The following is a 20166-nucleotide window of genomic DNA, read 5'->3' as shown; positions in this document are numbered from 1 at the left end:
GCCCTTTTAATTAGCTTGAAAATTCGGTAGACCTCTCTTGAGGTGATGTTACCAGCCCAGCACAGCTTAGAAAATTGCACTGGCTATTCACATACTTTCTTCATTCTCTCCTCTTTTAGTACTTCCAGGGGGGTCCAGAGTGTGTCCCATAACTGAGCTTGCCCTATTAATTAGCTTGTTGATTCGGCGGTCCTTTCTTGAAGTGATGTAAACTAGCCCAGTACACCACACTGGCCATCAGAGAGTTAAAGATGTGACAGATGTCACTTCCCACATAAAAGGAACACAGTCTACTAAGGAAAAAAAGAGTCTGTACTGCCCTTTCTTTTATAGTTCCTCTTTGTTATGAGACCAATCCAACCTGTCATTGATGTGGACCCCCAAGTGCTTGTGGGAGTGCACCATCCACTCCCTGAATAGTGACCAGACACTGAGGCTATTTTGTGCAGAGAAACTCAATAAGAGTTCCTTGATTTTGCTAATGTTTAGTTGCAGACAATTCCCTATGCACCAAGAAACCAAGTTCTTCTCTGTCTCAACCCCCATTATCGGAGAATCAACTGAGAATTTTTGTAAGTGACATGACCTGCTGTGATATTTAAAGTTAGAGATACACAGAGTGAAGAGGTAGGGGGACAGGCCTGTTCCTTGTGGTGCCCCAGTGTTGCTCACATCCTTGAAGCTTATCCCAGAAAAGCAAGATTAAACCCAAGAGAGTGCGCCATCTGATCTCAGGGCAGATTTGCTCGTAAGGAGTCCATTTAGAGTGAACGATCAACCTAAAATGCAATTTTCTGATACAATGAGGTAACAAATTTCAAGAGTGTTATTGATTTTAGCATCTCGAGTTCAAGACGCATGCTTTGAAATCCTTCCTGGCTATTCTGACTATTCTTCTGCAAAACCAAAGATGGGTGTGTGTAGAGTTAACTGGTAACTCTGTGTTAGCCCTGCGAGAGGACCCAGCGCTGGACTGTCCAATGCTGCCAAGATGGAAATGAGGATAGAAATAAGTTAAACAAGTTAACTGAATGTCATCATCATCATCCAACCTGCTATATCCTAACTACAGGGTCACGGGGGTCTGCTGGAGCCAATCCCAGCCAGCACAGGGCATAAGGCAGGAACAAATCCCCGGGCAGGGCACCAGCCCACCGCAGGACACACGCGCACACACACACACCAAGCACACACTAGGGACAATTTAGGATCGCCAGTGCACCTAACCTGCATGTCCTTGGACTGTGGGAAGAAACCAGAGTGCCCGGAGAAAACCCACACAGACACGGGGAGAACATGCAAACTCCACGCAGGGAGGACCCAGGAAGCGAACCCAAGTCTCTTTACTGTGAGGCAGCAGCAATTTAAGAGAATGTCTTTTATATATAAAAGTATACATACTGAATAGTTGGTTTACTGGAAAGCTACTGCATTGTCCCTTAGTGTTAAATAAAGTAACACATTCAACCCCAGAAAGTCCTTAGTTTATAAAAAAAAGGCAAACTTTTCTTACCTGTTTTGAATTAAGGCTATTACTTGAGAGTAGGTCTTCCCAATGATACTTTCACCATTCACTTTCACAATCCTGTCACCTGCAAAAGAAGAACCATTTCAATAAGATCACCAAAAAATTGTAATACTGTTTGTAATAAAGAACTTCTAAAACTTTAAGAAAATCTTCTAAAAGTCCAGAGAAGATTGGCAAGGCTGATTCCAGGACTAAGGGGTATGAGCAATGAGGAGAGAATGAAGAAGTTAAACCTTTCTAGTTTAAAGGTTTATGATATGGGAATAAGTACAGTGAATCCCTGCTGTTCTGTATTGTTAAAATAAATTTTTCAAGAACAACATGGAATATATATGGAAACTGGAATATTTCACAGGTAGTCCCAAGGTTTTGGACACTCGACCTACGACCGAGGCCGCAGCTGTGATGCATGCGCCTCATTAACTGACACTCCATCATCTTTGGACGGAGGATGCTGCAAGTAGTGGCTGGAGGGGTGTGATTTCACTGCTCGTGCAGTGTAGTGTCCCTCGGGCGGCTCCTGGTAGCAAGCGAGCGGTGACCCATGATCCATAGTCACTGGGGCCACAGGCTATCGCTCGTGTGCAGGACGGAGGCTTAATGGGGCGGTTCGCTGTCCGCCCACTATGCCGCCGCAGCTACTGCTCCTGACTGGCCACAGGCTGGATGGAGCGGTGTAGGGCATTTCACTGCCCGCCCACTACACACGACTCCCTCCGAATCGTTTTCAGTGGACGGCTGGTAATGCTGCAAGCGGTGACCCGGTTGTGGCTGAACGGGGCGGGTGGGGGTAGCATTGTAGTGTGCTTCGGGTGGTTGCCTGTTGAATAGGGGCGGTGGTAGGCGATTCACTACACGCCTTTGGCTGCACCATGTTCATTCTCGGTGGGCGGACACACGCTGCAGGCTGCATACTGTAGTGGAGGTGACTGTGTGGTGGGTGGGTGGTGAACCGCCCCTCGCCGCCCCCATTCATTCTCAATAGCAAGCCTGCTTGTACTGTTATGTACATAGCAGGAAGTTGTCTCTTGTCAGTACACCAGACGTGCTGCCTGCTGTGATAGCGTGTACAGTGCTGTGCAGAAGAGCTCATCTGAACCTTTTGTCTTCACCCTTCAACAATGTTCTCTGAAACACAAATCTGATGCAAGTGCTGGTGATACAGTAAAGAAGAGAAAAACCATCACCATTGAAAATAAAGTAGAAATAATAAAAAGGTCAGAGAGAGGTGAAACTCCTTCTTTGGCAGAGCACTTGGTTACAGTCGGACAACAATAACATTTGTTAAAATAATGTACCTGTTCCGACTTACATACAAATTCAACTTAAGTACAAACCTACAGTCCCTAACTCGTACGTAACCCGGGGACTGCCTGTATATATGGAAACTGGAATATTCCACCTAAAAATTAATACTTTTTTTTTTATAACACATTACTTGTCCTGTGTTGTTTGTAGAGATGACCGTTTTCATGGAAAACAGAGAAACTTCTGAAAGCAATGAGCTTTACTGGGGATCAGCGTGGTATAATGTTTATTAAAACAACTCTAGTTACATGTGAAGCTTAATCCTCATGTTAGTTATCAAGCTGTATGCTCACAACTTTCAACACACATGTATTTTTGCTAAAATATCGTATATATTCACTGGCCATGTTATTAGGTGCACCTTGCATGTACCAGGTTGGACCCCCTTTTCCCTTCAAATCTGTCATAATTCTTCGTGGCGTAGATTCAACAAGGTGCTGGAAACATTCACCAGGGATTCTGGTCGAAATTGATATAGCATCACGCAGCTGCTGCAGATGTGTCGGCTGTACATCCACGATGAGATTCTCCTGTTCCACCACATACCAAAGGTGCTCTACTGGATTGAGATCTGATGACTGTGGAGGCCATTTGAGTCCAGTGAACTCACCGTCATGTTCAAGAAACCAGTTGGAGATGATCTGAGCTTTGTGACATGACGTGTTATCCTGCTGGAAGGAGCCATCAGAAGATGAGTACGCTGCAGTCATAAAGGGATAGACACGGTCAGCAACAACACTCAGGTAGGCTGTGGCATTTAAATGACGCTCAGTTGGTACTAAGGGTCCCAAGATTCTTCTAAGGCAGGTTGGATCCATGCTTTCATATTGCTAATGCCAAATTCTGACCCTACCATCTGAATGTCTCAGTATAAATCAAGACTTGTCAGACCAGGCAAAATTTCTCCAATCTTCTGTTGTCAAATTTTAGTGACCCCCTCCGAACTATGGCCTCAGTTGTCTGTTCATAGCTGACAGGAGTGACACCTGGTGTGGTCACCAGCTTCTGTAGCCCATTTGCTTCAAGGTTTGACATGTTGTGTGTTCAGAGATGCTCTTCTACATACCTCAGTTGTAACAAGTGGTTATCTGAGTTACAGTTACATTTCTATCAGATCAAACCAGCCTGGCCATACTCCTCTGACCTTTGGCATCAACAAGGCATTTTCACCCAGAGAACTGCCACTCACTGGATAGATTTCCTTTTCCAGACCATTCTCTGTAAACCCTAGAGATGGTTGTTTGTGAAAATCCCAGATCAGTTTGTGAAATACTCAGACCAGCCCATCTGCCACCAACAACTATGTCATGTTCAAAGTCACTTCAATCACCTTAATTCCCCATTCTGATGACCTGCTGAAATTCGACCAAACATCTCGACAATTTCTACTTGTTGAAATGCACTTAGTTGCTGCCACGTGATTGGATGATTAGATATTTGTATTAACAAGCAGCTGATTTAGTGTGCCAAATAAAGTGGCAGATGAGTGTAAATACATAAAATAAATACTGCAAAATGAGAGCAGTGCACGAAAGTGAAGCATGTTGAGCTGAAGACAGGCTCTTGACCAATGAGTGAGGGGGAAGAGGTAGGTCTTCAGTACAAATGGACAGATGAAACGTGGCTGTGACGCAAGTAACTGAAGATTTTTTTTCCATCAATGTTTTATTATTGTTTACTACTCTTCAGTGTTGGCCCCCATTAAAGCCCACTGTATCACAGCATTTGTAACAATGTCCTCTTTCTGCATGAAAAACCAAAATGTAAAACTATTTCAGCTCTAAACTGACACTGGTCAGTCATCAATCAGTTCTAATTAAAGTAGCAGGAAAAAGTGCATTTGAAGCAATTCTCCTGCTACACTGCTAAGGACTTGCTAGATTTTCATCTACATCCTGGTAAATCTGATGTTGGCTTTTTATTGCACAGACATTTGTGTTTAAACAGATAAGGTTATACAAAATAAAAAAAAAATGTTAAACGTGTACTTCTTTGACATCCACTCATAACAGGCCCCAGGCAGATGTCTGTAAGCGTTCTTTGTTTACTTCAATATTATAAAGGTTGAAAACTTAAACGTGGCCACAAAAAGCAAATCTACCTTTGCTCAACAAAAACATACCCCATAGTTGCTTTGTCAAAGGACATTCCATCCTGCAATTTAAAGAATACAATTTATTTTTATATAGCCCAAAATCACACAAGAAGTGCCGCAATGGGCTTTAACAGGCCCTGCCTTTTGATAGCCCCCCAGCCATGACTCTCTAAGACGACAAAAAACCCTTGTAGGGGAAAAAAAAAATGGAAGAAACCTTGGGAAAGGCGGTTCAAAGAGAGACCTCTTTACAGGTAGGTTGGGTATGCAGTGGGTATCAAAAAGAAGGGGGTCAATAAAATACAATACACAGAACAGGACACAAGTCATCCTCAATACAATATAATAGTGCAACAGAAATATTACAAGTACAGAGCAGTTTCAACAGTAGATAATATTACATAACACAAATTGGATTGGTTCAGAGTCCTGGAGACCTCGGCCATTAAGCTGCTTCCCCCTATTGGTCATTCCACAGCTGAGTCAGTGCTGGGCCAGCCAATCCAATGAAAGGATCCCTCTACCTGATGATTCCCGTTATCCTCCATCAGAGATGACTTTACCTTAGGCAGGCAAAGCAACTTGGAAGAAGCCACATTAAATGAGTTTCTTGATGATAGCCTAAAATCTGACATACCTTCACCAAAGAATTAAAATCAGTAAAGTCTGATTTACATTGTTAATTATGGAGTGCTGCACATGTACAATGTTTTTGGCTCAGTGGTTTAATAATTATAAAAGAGACTAGTATTATAAAGTCATGTAGGACAGCACTAGTTAACGAAGAACTTGTGAGGAAGCAAAGTCCAGGTTTAAATCTAATTACCACAGTGCCATTAGACTGCAGGCTATATTACGATTAACATGCACTGTATATTGTAACCACAAAGGGTGCCACTCTGGGTTGAAGCACAACTCTGGGTTGAAATAAAGGATTTGTATTTGTTTCCAACACTTTTAATAATAACACCAGCCAAAATGCACCAATACAGAATTCTCTCCCTTCCACTTCCAAGAGTGTTGCCCACTGCCTCCCAGCTCTGAATCCATTTAACTGAGACAGCGGGCTTCCTTTAACGCTAGACCCAGGAACTGCTTCTGGTCTTCACTTATGTCCAAGTTCTCTGAAGCACTTCAGCTGTATGAATGTTAGTCCTCCCTTGGCAGCACCCTCTTTGGACTCCCAACTCCCATGCCACCCTGAGACTGCCACCTGCTGTAGGAGAGGGCTCCTGATGAGCCCACTCACCCAATCCTTCCATTATGGCATCCTGGCCAGGTATGAATCTTTCCTTCATCCCGGCCAGGATGCCTGTCCTTTCTTACTGGAACTTACGATATATACAGTAAGTGTTTTGTGATAACCTACACAGAGTTACAAGGGGCACAGCACACCCCAGATTAAGATTAAGTACAGAATGCCAACAGAAAGTGGTCTTTCAAGCTTCACTTTCACCACACATGTTAAAAAAATACTAAAACTACAGCCTTTGTGTAATCAGCCTGACCTCACATCCTTTTGTTCCCTGCAAATCATAAAACTTTTTTTTTTTTGGATAAAACTCACACTGCACAGTAATAAACAGCAATCTTGCTGCCATTTATTACTTGTGCAAATTTGCTGATGCAAACAGACTTCACATCAAAGACTTCTAAAACTTTGTCTGTTTGATGTCCATTCATTATAAAGTCAAGTAGTTCAATTAATTATAACCAAAGCCTGGTGTCTGTTTTCTTACTCTAACCCTGCCTTAACACACAGCGCCTTTATCTGTTCTGTTATATGAATGAATTTAAAATACTATCTTAAAGCTCAAAGATTCTGATGCTAGACATTCAACCTGCAGCCATTTATAGAGTCCTTCTGGGTTACACTCCTCATTCTTGGTCAAGTTTAACATTACTCCCACTATGACATTATCAGAAACAGATTAACAATTTTATTGTCAGGCACTGTTCTTACTATGTCTCCATCATACTGTATTTACTAAGTCATTTTCAGCAAGGGCAGAAGTCTCATGGCAGTAGTTCAACTTTTGTCTGCAGTTAGGTGTGATGTTCTTTAGAAGATCTGGGCTAGGACCGATTTTTTGTTTTCTTTGGTTGTTGCTGATAGTAGCATACACAATTTTAAAGGATAAATTTGATATTTTTCAAGTCAGTTATTTCTTCACAACTATATTATATATGAATTTGCCAGGGCGGCATGGTGGTGGTGGTGGTGCAGTGGGTAGCACTGCTACCTCGCAGTTAGGAGACCCGAGTTCGCTTCCCGGGTCCTCCCTGCGTGGAGTTTGCATGTTCTCCCCGTGTCTGCGTGGGTTTCCTCCCACAGTCCAAAGACATGCAGGTTAGGTGGATTGGCGATTCTACATTGGCCCTAGTGTGTGTGCTTGGTGTGTGGGTGCCCTGCGGTGGGCTTGCGCCCTGCCCGGGGTTTGTTTCCTGCCTTGTGCCCCGTGTTGGCTGGGATTAGCTCCAGCAGACCCCCGTGACGCTGTAGTTAGGATATAGGGGGTGGGATAATGGATGGCTGAATTTGCCAACTGTGTTCTAAAGTTAATCAGGTTCTATAAATTTAAACAAAACATCTTGCTCACGCCGACTCTTTGCATTGAAGGCAATGGGCCACAGAGGAAAAGCTTAATAATTTACCAAATGCGTCCATTATTCCAGCTATGACAGATGTGGATTAACCGCAAGCCACAGATCAATAGACATACAATGTAAAATAGTTTATATTGTACATGTCATTTTTAAACAAAAAACAGTATTAGGAGAGTCAGCCATTTTTTGTTAAAAGAATACCAGATGAGTGGGATAGCTCAGCACTTAGTCTTCTAGCACAGTAACCTTTCACCCTCCGTGGTGTAGCATCCCCACAAAAGACCACATCAAATGAAACTGTAGGTGCCACATGGTTGGCTTTGTTCCGATTTACTTCCGTATTAACGTGAGAATTCCCACAAGCAAATACAAAATGCATCCTTACCAAATAGTACCAGGAATATGTGATAAAATGATTATTTTCAGACCCCTTTTTGTTGTTACAAACATGCATCGGAAACATGGAAAGTGAGGGTCAACACTCAACAACTGTCTTGGCTTGAAAAATGGATGCATTTTGTACATTTTTAAAAGATTTTCCTCTGTTCCCCAATAGGGTCAGATCTACCATGAAATTGATGAACCCTAACCCTAATCACAGGAGGGGCCCCAGAAGAGACTTTAATCCACACTCCTTAAATATTTAGGGTATCCATTCTATGAGAAAGCGTTTAAAAAACATAATATTACTATACTGTTTATTTTGCTAGTGGTGGTGGGTGTTTTGTGTCTGCTCTAAGGCAGCCCAAAAATCAGTTACTATTGGTTTTTTTCTTTTGCTCTATTCCTTTTCCAATTTACCAACAAAAATTTGATCACAAAAAAATAAATAAATAAATAAATAAATAATAATATAGTGTAATTCACTGCTACAGCAATTTTAATCAACATGATGAAGAAGATAGCAGTGGTTAACCAGACCTCATTGCGGGTTACGAAGGGACCTCCATAACAATTCAAGCGTCAAGGGCCCCATAAATGTGGTCCGCCATTGTAAAGTAGCAGTGGGGGCAAGACTGGCCAGGCTGAAACAAGAACGACAATAACTTCTGCCTCTAAATCATGAAATGGACGTCCAGTCCAGGGTAAAACTATAGGACTATGGGAAACAAGAATTTAAAGCTATAGGAGCCAAACACTCCAGAATGATCATTCAGCATTTATCTTCAATAAATCTTCAGACCCAGTTTGTTACCATTGTGATCTTCTGAAAGGACAGTTAGCTGAAAGAGATTTTCATATTGCTTTTAAATAAATGCATAAACCACTTTAACTGGCTTTTTACAAACTTTCTCTCCTTTGACTCATGAAGACACTCAATGTCAATGTAATTCTGGTCAAGTTCTCTTTATGACCTTGGAAGGGAACTTCTGATGAACCCAATGCCAGGCCTACATTGTATTCTCAGTGTTTCCATATCCCAAGTAGGACTGGGTGTCTAGCTGACCTAGAAACAAAACTTTGTTTCTCTCTTATCTTCCATTTTGGTGTTTTAAAATATTAATTAGTATTGGGGAACAAATACTATTAATTTTGCATACATATACTAAAAAGTGCATACCCTATGGTGCTTTAAGCTCAGTTTTGTTATTTCAGTTTTGTGTGCATGGGACTTTATTATTTTAATCACATGGCTATCTGCTAATTGGGCATAGAATGCTGAGTGTGCTCTTAATAACAGTGATAGGAACTTGATGGCAACTGGAAAAAAATAATGAATATTCAATATTAAAGAAATTTCACTTGAGCCCTTTTGCACAGAATAGCATTTCTGGGTTTCCAATAAAACATGCAAAGCAGAAACAAGTCTAACACCTCAGCAGCCACTCTCTTCAGAGAAGTCTGAGGTAATTCTAATGAACACCACCTACGTTACTAAAACAAGACAACAGTAAGGCAAGAACCATAAACATACCCATCAGGTGTCATTTCAATGAATCCTACAGGCTAATGTATTCACACTAATCTGGAAACTAAGAAATTATTTAAAATTAGATTTTTCTAAATATGTTAAGGTTCCTTGGAAAATTTTTAAGAAAAAAAGATGAAAGGAGAAAATCATAATCTGGCATTGAAGTACATCTTAAGGTTCTAATAGTAATGCTCAGGTTACTCGAGATAGTAAATTCTTCATTTTATCACAGTAATAAATATTTATTAAACTTGATAACCGAGATGAAATGACTGCCGCTAACATTTAATAGTGCTAATGATATTGAAAATGCAAAAAAGAAGGAGAAGAACCAGTTAGCCCAAATCATAATAACTGTGGCTGTGTATCTGTTATAGTCAAGTGTGAACTCCAAAGGATTTATTTCTCCAAGAATGGTGTTACAGGGAGTTTGTGTTTTCTCCTCTTTCACTGTCAACTGAGCAGATCACAACTCTAATGCTCATCAGACTTTATACGGACATGATTTTATGTTCGACTATTGATGTGTTCCATGTATGTAAATTTTGTAAGATTTAAAACTAATAATTGTGTCAATGCTCTAAAAGCCTGCGTTTTGTGCAGATATATGGTAGTTACTCATAAACAAATACAAAACAAAACATAAAAAAACATTATAAGCTGCACTCCTTCAATAACAGCAACTACAGTTACACATTTCTCATTAATTGACCCTTTTGTTCCACAGTTTAAAATTACCAATCAAACAACTCAGATCTGATTAAAGTACACATTGCAGAGTTTCATTTAAGGGGATTTACATACATTTCGGTCACACAACACTTTTTCTACATAGTCCCCCCTTTTTCAGGGCACCATAATGTTTGGGACAAGATCAATGGCAGGTCTATTAAAGCCGTCATATTTAGCACTTTGTCACATATCCCTTGTATGCAATCACTGCTTGAAATCTGAGATTCAAGGACATCAACTGGTGCTAAGGATCTTCTCTAGTGATACTCTGCCAAGTCTCTAATGAAGCCATCTTCAGCTCCTGCTTGTTTTTGGGGTATTGTCCCCTCAAATTTTCTCTTTGGCATATGGAATGTATGCTCACTTGGATTTGGATCAGGTGTCTGGCTTGGCCATTCAAGAATTTTCCAACTTTTTCTTAGCTTTGAAAAACTCCTGTGTTGCCTCGGTAGTGCGTTTGGCTCATTATCTTATGGTAGGATGAAGCGCTGTCCAATGAGTTTGGAAGCATTTACTGGAACTTGAGCAGATCAGATGTTTCTACACACCTCAGAATTCATTGTGCAGCTGCTGACAGCAGTTCCATCATCAGTGAAGAGAAGTGTGCCAGTAACAAAATGACAACATAAGAAATGTGACAAACGAGAGGATAGCATTCAGTCTATCAACCCTGTATGTTTACCTAATAGCTAAGACTTCCCAATATTTCACCCAGATTTTTCTTAAAGGTTGTCAGGGTTTCTGCTTAAACACCATGTGTCAGTAGTTTGTTTCAGACTCCCACAACCATTTGTGTTAAGACGTGCTTCCTGGCATCAGTCTTAAATGCTCATCCACCTTAATTTCCACTGATGTCCTTGTGTATGTGATTCACCTTTAAGCTGAAAAAATGTTGCTAGGTCAGCATCATCAATGTCTTAAGGGTTTTAAATACCTGGGTTAGGTCCACATGCAGTCTCCTTTGCTTACGACTAAACTGGTTTAATTCTCTGAGTCTAACATAACAGAAAATGGCCTTATGTTCCATGATGCACCTGGTTGCACTCTTCTGCACAGCGTCAAGGGCTGCTTTGTCTTTCTTGTACCATTGTAGCAGTGCTACTAGTAGTTAAAACTGCATCTCCCAGCAGTCCCTGCAGGGGCTGTTGGGGTCAAAGGTGGTCAGAGGGGTTTAAAAGGAGGGCAGCTGTCCGAAAAGAAAAAAATAGTATATATATATATATATATATATATATATATATATATAAAAATATATATATCTAAATAAATGGTTAAATGGATAGATGGTTTTATTCTTGAAAATGTTGAACCTCCCGGTACTACTGGAACAAAATACATTTGCTCTCTTACTCAGGAAAAAATTCTGAAAATCTTACCAGTGCAAAGTCCAGCTTCATGCGCAGGTCCACCTTCTTTCACTTGCTTTACAAAGATGGTGTCCATGGGCTCCAGCCGACTCTTCTGCCTCCCTGCAGTGGTAAAAGTTATAAAAAGTTATAATGAGGTATGCGATCTCTCAATTTATATATTTCACACTTTCATACAGAATGACTTGCACATTAAAATTACCCAGTACAGTTGTGAACATCTTTTTACTACAAACTAACAAGTAATTAGAATTCTGTGAAAATAACGTTACAAAGGTTACCCTGCAACCACTTGTGCAAATGTTCTAAAGGACTTTTAATAGTTTAGCCTATTGCTGCCATATACATTAAAGCAAAAATGCTAATTTGTTGAAATTTCTATGTTTCTGTTCAAAGCCCAACAACAAGCCACTTTACCACTAAAACACTTAAGCCATGTGAACATAGCAGAACACAGTGACATTGCTGCCAGAATGTGCAGTAGTCTCACTAAAGTACGACAAAAAAATAATTCGGACATAAGCGTCCATGGGCTTTGTACCCTAGGAAACAACTCACCCGAACTATTCTGTAACATTTTGGTAAATATTTACTGCTCTGATGCCGATCTTGCTGATCATAAAATAGGTCATTACAATAGCAAGTGATGAGAAGAATTCATAATTAATTGCAGAATTACAGTATTTGAGGGTTCCTGTAGTGTGCCTCTTTCTCTTGCACGATTGGCTCAAACACGAATCAGCAAATCATCATCTCATAATAGGCTTAAGTTTCAAGTTTGGTATTTTTCCATCTAGCCATTTTAGCTGTAGACCGTCCTCAAGAAACTGTGACAGACAGACAGACAACAATCATCAAGATATCAATGTCTGCAGTATCAGAGGATCCTAAAACGTTGAGATCCATCAAAAACCGGAGATCTAAAGCTTCCATTCCTCCCCAGTAGACGATAGGTTATGGTTGGGGAGGGCATAAACCAATAAGTAAATGAGGAACCGTCAAGTGATTGACAGAGAAATTGGGACAATATTTAATTTTACACAATAAAAGTAAAAACTTCAAGGTAACTAAAATTAAACTGCAACAACCACTCTGGAAACACCATGTGTGAGCAACCATGTCAATGAGCCCCATGTCGGTTATCAGGTGGAGGCAGGAGGACCCTGAAGATGGCCTGTACTGTGTACATCATTTTCAGGACTATCGTGTCTGACTTTATTCCTTTCAATCCCATGATCCATTCTACATGTAAAGAACACTTCCAACTATTTCCACTCTAAATGATTGCCAAGCGCTTACAATTAAAGTTGACACGTTCACTGTCAAGTGAACAGACTACAGAGAAATTCAACGTGCAGTAACTAATTCTGACAATCCTGCACTCTCGCAGTGTAACGTTACACCGCACACTTCCTGCCAAGCAAACAAAACTTTAAAAACAATCTTTGCATTAATCACGCCACCAAATCTGGAGAAATTAAGACCGAAGAAATGGTATACCTCATTTTAGACTGAAAAATATTTAAGAAGTGACTAAGCTACAAAATATTTCACCCCATTTCCTTTCAGTCAAATGAAATGCAAGTTAGTAGCATTATCGAGATTTTGGTTTGTGCAGACCCTGTGTGAAGGCCACTCTGCACCCTGAACATCTTGAGCATTGAAATAGAACAAAAACACTAAAACAAAAAAAAACAACAAAAGCACAACTTAGTTAGAACAGACAGTTAGTTTTAAAGTATTTTCAAACTCCCAATCAGGGGATGTTTTGCTACTTTCCAGTAAGTTTGGTAACATTTCATACCGTAAACTTTCGAGCAAACTAAACATATCAGTAAACATCCCGTTGGAGAATCGTAGACTTCTTTCATTGGGCAGAGCAGTTTTTGTATCCAAGAAAAATATCATTGAGGTTCGACAAGTTGTGCTTGTGCACTGCAGTATTTTCCATAATTACTTGATTTATTAAACACAGCTCTAAAGAGCAAAACGTCTTATCAAATGACTAGAAAAACTCTTGAATAAAAATGTGTTTCTACGCATGGTACAAAAAGGACACATTTCAAATGGGCGAGAGTACAACAGGAGGGAAACTCTGCGGAGGGCACACACTGAAGTGTCTCAGTTTTAGAACAACAGACGTATCAGGTGAGTTTCATTTAACTGGGCCATGTTGCGCATTTACTTTCCAGTGGCCACCATAACACCTCAATTTAGGTTACTTCAAATCATATTTCTGCTGTTTTAACTCCTATAACTATTTGTTAATAATGTTAATTTTGGACTGTTTGATTAAAATTTACTACATATGATAATGTTAGTGCATCTATAGCGCTCCAAAAAAAACGATCACACTGCGGGGACACCCCACATGTGCACATCACTTTAGTGGACTAAGATTATGTGGCTTGATCGTTGGTCTCACAGGGCACTGCTGGACACCTCCATGTCTGTTTTGATCAACCAAATGAGTTTCCACATTTTGCTTTTCTTTTTTCAAATGCAGTACAATCATGTGTGTGACGGGCATGTGTGAGGTGTCTGATCAGGTGCTAGGCTTGGACTAATTGGTAATTAGGTAAAGTTGTTTTAAGCAAATCCGATATACTGTATATAAAGAAAAGACCTCTGTGTGTGTGTGTGTGTGTGTATGGAGACGTCCACTCTGTACACGCTCAACCACAGCCACTTGATGGTGCTTGTATGCATGCACTTTTGCATTTTTTCGGTGTACAGTTGTGCTTGAAAGTTTGTGAACCCTTTAAAATTTTCTATATTTCTGCATAAATATGACCTAAAACATCATCAGATTTTCACACAAGTCCTAAAAGTAGATAAAGAGAAACCAGTTAAACAAATGAGACAAAAATATTATACTTGGTCATTTATTTATTGAGGAAAATGATTGAATATTACATATTTGTGAGTGACAAAAGTATGTGAACCTCTAGGATTAGCAGTTAGTTTGAAGGTGAAATTCGAGTCCAGTGTTTTCAATCAATGGGATGACAATCAGGTGTGAGTGGGCACCCTGTGTTTAAAGAACAGGGATCTACTCATCCTAAGCAGACTGGACTTTCAGGGAAATCAGATTAGAGCTTTAAAAAATGGATCCAAATGAACAAGGTGTGAATACGCCTTTAAATACGGAAGGCATTTTTTACACTCGTAGTCCAATTGCTTTTTTCTGAATCAGATGACATTTTGTTCCTTTTTTCAATTCCCTATTAGTCTGGTTGCTTTTCACACTGTAAACTTTCAAGTAAAACTCAACTTATGAATAAACATCCCGTGGTCGTGTTGTGAATTTCCTTCATTGTGGAAAAGCATTTTTCCCCCAGAAAAAATATTTGCATACTGCTGCATTTTCCATAATTATTAAGTAGAAGATTGCTTGAAAACAGCCCGGAGTACAACAGAAGACAAACTCTACTGATGACACACACTGCTGTGTTTCAGTTTTATGATTTCTCACGTAATATTCATTTAAATGTATGATGTTGAGTATTTACTCTCCAGTAGCCAATAAATGAACATATCCTCAGTTTATCTCAAATCACATGCCTACTGGAGTAACACTTGTTCATATCGGTTAAGAAAAGCTTGATTAACATTAACTAACAAGTCCACATTAGTGTGTGTGCTCATTGAGAGGACACCCCAACCATGCCCCGGGCACTGAGCAGGCTTCTATCAATTATGGAGAATCCATTGCATCCACTAAAGAGTGTCATCTCCAGACAGAGGAGCAGCTTCAGCGACAGACTGCTGTCACCATCCTGCTCCACTGACAGACTGAGGAGATCGTTCCTCCCCCACACTAAGCGACTCTTCAATTCCACCAGGGGGGTAAACGGTAACATTATACAAAGTTACTGACTGTTATACCTGCATTGTTATCACTCTATTTAATATTGTCTTTATACAGTATGCTGCTGGCTGGAGTATGTGAATTTCCCCTTGGGATAATAAAGTAGGGCGGCATGGTGGCGCAGTGGGTAGCGCTGCTGCCTCGCAGTTGGGAGACCTGGGGACCTGGGTTCGCTTCCCGGGTCCTCCCTGCGTGGAGTTAGCATGTTCTCCCCGTGTCTGCGTGGGTTTCTCCGGGTGCTCCCGGTTTCCTCCCACAGTCCAAAGACATGCAGGTTAGGTGGATTGGCGATTCTAAATTGGCCCTAGTGTGTGCTTGGTGTGGTGGGTGAGTGTGTGTGTGTCTGCGGTGGGGTTGGCACCCTGCCCGGGGTTGGTTCCTGCCTTGTGCCCTGTGTTGGTTGGGATTGGCTCCAGCAGACCCCCGTGACCCTGTGTTTGGATTCAGCGGGTTGGAAAATGGATGGATGGATGGATTAATAAAGTATCTATCTATCTATCTATCTATGGTGTAAGATTAGAATGTTTGATAGGTGGTCTCAAGGGCACTGCTGTTTGTTTCGTGTCACGTCTGTAAGTGTCCCGAGAGACCTGATCATAAGTAAATTTACATTTTTTTTTTATTTTTTAAAAACACAGTCAACTACTGTCCGATTGTGTGCACCATAGGCTCTGTGACTGAATCAGGTGCTGCTCTGATTGACTGAGTAATTGAGTGACTCATTTAATGCAACTTGTGTTATATTTGTACCTGTGTATGTATTTTTGTTTTAAACCTTTTTATAGTTTTTAATGCTCCTTGTTAACCCTTAACTCCTTATTCTATTAATTAGATTCCTCAATTACCAACAGCAGAAGCTCAGCATGACTACCACAGCACACAAAATGTCATGCATAATGCACGGTACCTTGTGCAGTTAAATCGGTCTCATGCCGAGTCACATTCGGACCTCATGTGAACTGCTCCAGGGTTCCCTTGGTACAGCACCAAGACCACCATTTCCACAGGGTCGTGGACCAGTTGTTTTGGGTCACCCCGAGTGTCATTGCCGTGTTTACATCTAAATAAGCAAATCGGACTTTAGGGAAACCGTGCCATAGGTTGAAAAAAACTGGTCCAAATGAACTGTGTGTGAATACACCTTTAAAATTGAGAAACTGAAATTGAAGCCTAATTAAGCAATGAATTTAATTAAAAGGACTATGCCCATGTTAAAAGAGAAAAAAAAAAATCAGATGATAGAAAAGTTAGAGCAGATTTATCTTCAGATCTTAAACTCCCGGTTGACCGAAAACGCAGAACAGAGATGTTTGGTGTTCAAAAAAAGAAATATGATGAATGGATGATCATTCAGGGAAATGAAATAAACTAAATAAACAATATGCATCATTCAAGAATTTAGGCAATACCTAGACGGCGCCCGTATTAAGCAACTTGTCTACAACAAAAAGGCCTGACAACTATCGAAAGGTGAGTGAATGCTAACAAAGGCCAACTAACAAATGGCACCCTGTGCACAGTAGTTCTTGTTTACTTTGTGGCAATACCAAGAAGTGTCATGGTTGACTGGCATACTGCTAACAATCCAATCTTTTTGCATGGCGGAAAAAGGAAAATGTTGGCTGGACTCACCATGACTATAATAAGCTGTAGAGATATGAAAACCACCTTTCCATTTTTAGACATAAATTAAACAATGCACAATAAACTTTAGTGAATTTGATATTTCAATAAGGCCTCCATGCTATTACTTGTGAATATAAAAACAATGAGAGAGTAAGGGGCAATTCCTGTTCAAGTAGCACCATGCACAGATTAAAAGAGCTGATAAAGATCTTCTGAAGGAGTAAAGGGAGATGTTATCACAAGGTAGAACACTCCACTTAAAACCAAGTAAAAAAATACATTTGGGATTAAGAAACCAAGTCAGGAACCTTGTTTCAAATCCAACAAAACCTGTAAGTGCCCAGATTGCGATCATCAATTAAGTTAAAAAGAGATCCAAAAAACTTGGATTATGAATATTAAAATCAGCCTCTCATTTGCTTTTCTTGAATATTTTCCTCCATCACATTTTACTGTTAAAACATTTCACCTAACTAACTGCTTCTTATTTCTGAAGCACTGAGAGGACCTCTTAGGCTCACCTTTTACATTTTGGGTGCAAATCTTCTCAAATCGCCTTTTAGCATTTTCAATATCCTTTTCAACCATTGCTATCATGTGTGCACACAAATCCTACAAACCATCAGGTCTCTTACACCTGAGGACCTGCAGGCTATATGTGTAATCCAAGTTAACATTACCATTACCTGGTCAACAAGTTTCTTTAAAAGAAAAAATGAACTCTGCTCTTCTCTTTCATGTGTGCATTGATTCTCTTCACTGTAAACACCAGAAGGTGTGAAATACTTTAGAATGTGAGAAAGCACTAATGGACTCAAAGAATTGTGCGGCACTATTAAAAGACGCAGCATCACCCTATAATTGGCCCAACACACCATAATGACAACATTGGCTCAGTTTAATGAAAACGATTTGCTCACTAAATGCTTTTGCAAACTTGCAACAAACCAAAATTGCATTTAATGAATGGATGAGTAGTAATTTTCTCAAACTAAATAAGGAGAAAACAGAAATTTTAGTGATTGGCAAAAATGGATATAATGAGGTTATTATTAGAAATAAACTTGATCCATTAGGATTAAAAGTCAAGACGGAGGTAAAGAATTTAGGGGTAACTATTGACTCTGACCTGAATTTTAAATCACACTTTAATCACATTACTAGGACATCATTTTTTCACTTAAGAAATAGAACAAAAGTTTCTCCTCTTATAACACTGCAAGATGCTGAGAAATGAGTTCACAATCGTTTTGTTCACCCCACTGAATTAAAGCTGAAAGTCTGCACTTCAACTGCATCTGAGTTGTTTCATTTAAAATTCATTGTGGTAATGTACAGAACCAAAATTAGAAAAAAGTTGTCTCTGTCCAAATATTTATGAACCTAACTGTATGTTAGGTAGAATGGCTAGAGGGGGCTGGGTGGTCTCGTGGACTCGGACCCCCCTGCAGATTTTTTTTTCTCCAGCCGTCTGGAGTTTTTTTTTGTTTTTTCTGTCCTCCCTGGCAATCAGTCCTTACTTTTATTCTATGTTATTGTTCCTAAATTTTAATTCCTATTTATTTTGTCTTTTTTCTCTTTCTTTATCATGTAAAGCACTTTGAGCTACATCATTTGTATGTGCTATAGAAATAAATGTTGTTGTTGTTTAATGGGCTGGACTCTCCCACTGACTTTCCCTTCTGATGCCAATTTACCAATGGCTAAGCAAGAGGAATCATGGCCCAGATCTATCATTATACCAAGCAAGATACTTAGTTAAAACTGAATGCAAAAAAAAGAGACGCCACAAATAACTGTCACCTGTCCAAACATTTACTGAAACCTCTTCCCGGAACACTTCTTTTTAAATTATTTTTTAATACTTAAATTACTTTGAATTGATATTCATATAAAATTACACAATCAGAGTCCGCTACTCAGCACAATAATCCAAGACCACAGTTGTATTTTTGCAACCACTGTAATGTAGCCCCTGGCACACACTGCTGCCATCAACAATTTTGCAGTCCAGTAATACTGAACATGTGTAACACCGTCTGGTGTTTTTTGTCCACTTCTGGTTCTGTAAGAAGTTGTTTCAGGTGATATGACTTGTGCTGCTACAGCTGCCTGTCCCTTCACCTTCAATCTCTTCCTCGTCTGAGCTCTGTCCCTCTACAATTCCATACATAGAACCTTCATGATATGATGGCACCGGAACTTTTTCTTTCTGCTCTGTGTAACCTTGTTGCTCATCGTTTGTCTCCCTGATGCATGCATCTCATTCATTCTCTGACTTGTCATCTGCCATCAACGACGGGACTCTTTCATTGGCATCCTCTACTGATAAGCATGAGACACAGAATTTTATTTGCCTCCAGGGGAAATTCTGAGTTTTACAGAAGCTCTTTAAATAAATAGATAAATATACACACACACCAGAATGATTATAAAGGAAGAAAATGTTAAAAAGAAAAAAAACTTCTGACATGGCTGCCAAAGTCCAAATAATGAGCATCACGAAACAAACACTGCTGTTTTTAAAACATTCTGTGTTCTTTGTCCACTTTTACTTCTGTAAGAAGCTCCTTCAAGTGGTACGGTTTGTTCTCTTTCACTCTGGTAGCTGTTTCAGCTGCTTGCCCCCTTTACCTTTATTTTCCTCCATCTTGTCTGAGCTCTGCCCCTCTACAATGTCCCGTCGAGAACATTCATGATCTGATGGTCTCAGCAGTATCTCTATGCAATGCCTTACTCTGTTGTTCATCATTTGTCTCCCTTCTGCATGTTCCACAGTCTCTCGCTGACTCATCAACTGCCGTCAACGACAAGACTCTATCAAGGGCTTCCTACACTGATAAGCCACAGCGGCTCTTCTCGTCTTATCTCTCATTTCTCTAAACTCATAAATACCTAAATAATGAGCAACACGATAGAAACACAGATATAGTGACACCTTCTGTGCTTTACGCCCACTTTTGCTTCTGTAAAAAGCTGCCTTAAATGATGTGGATTGGTTTGTTTCACTCTTTGCAGCTGCTTGCTCCCTTTACCTTTCATTATCCTCCTCCTCGTCTGAGCTCTGCCCCTCTACAATTTCCTGCCCACAGAATTCACGATCTGATGACATCAGAAGTG

At 40.1% G+C, this 20166-nt stretch overlaps 1 protein-coding gene across 6 annotated transcripts in view; it reads right to left on the bottom strand.

Annotated features, from left to right (window-relative positions):
• LOC114653838 (rho GTPase-activating protein 21-like) overlaps positions 1 to 20166 on the bottom strand; it is a 406130-nt gene that overhangs the window by 114844 nt on the left and 271120 nt on the right. For all 6 annotated transcript variants that reach the window (XM_028804387.2, XM_051928939.1, XM_051928940.1 and 3 more), the window contains 2 exons: positions 11559 to 11651; positions 1514 to 1592 (listed from right to left, as the gene is read on the bottom strand). In XM_028804387.2, coding sequence (XP_028660220.2) covers positions 1514 to 1592; positions 11559 to 11651 — 172 coding nt within the window. The remainder of the gene's footprint in view (positions 1 to 1513; positions 1593 to 11558; positions 11652 to 20166) is intronic.

Source organism: Erpetoichthys calabaricus, chromosome 6, assembly GCF_900747795.2.
Source record: "Erpetoichthys calabaricus chromosome 6, fErpCal1.3, whole genome shotgun sequence".
Classification (NCBI taxonomy): Eukaryota; Metazoa; Chordata; class Cladistia; order Polypteriformes; family Polypteridae; genus Erpetoichthys; species Erpetoichthys calabaricus.
The sequence above is the reverse complement of the archived record's forward strand: the minus strand, read 5'-3'. Positions and strand labels throughout refer to the sequence as shown.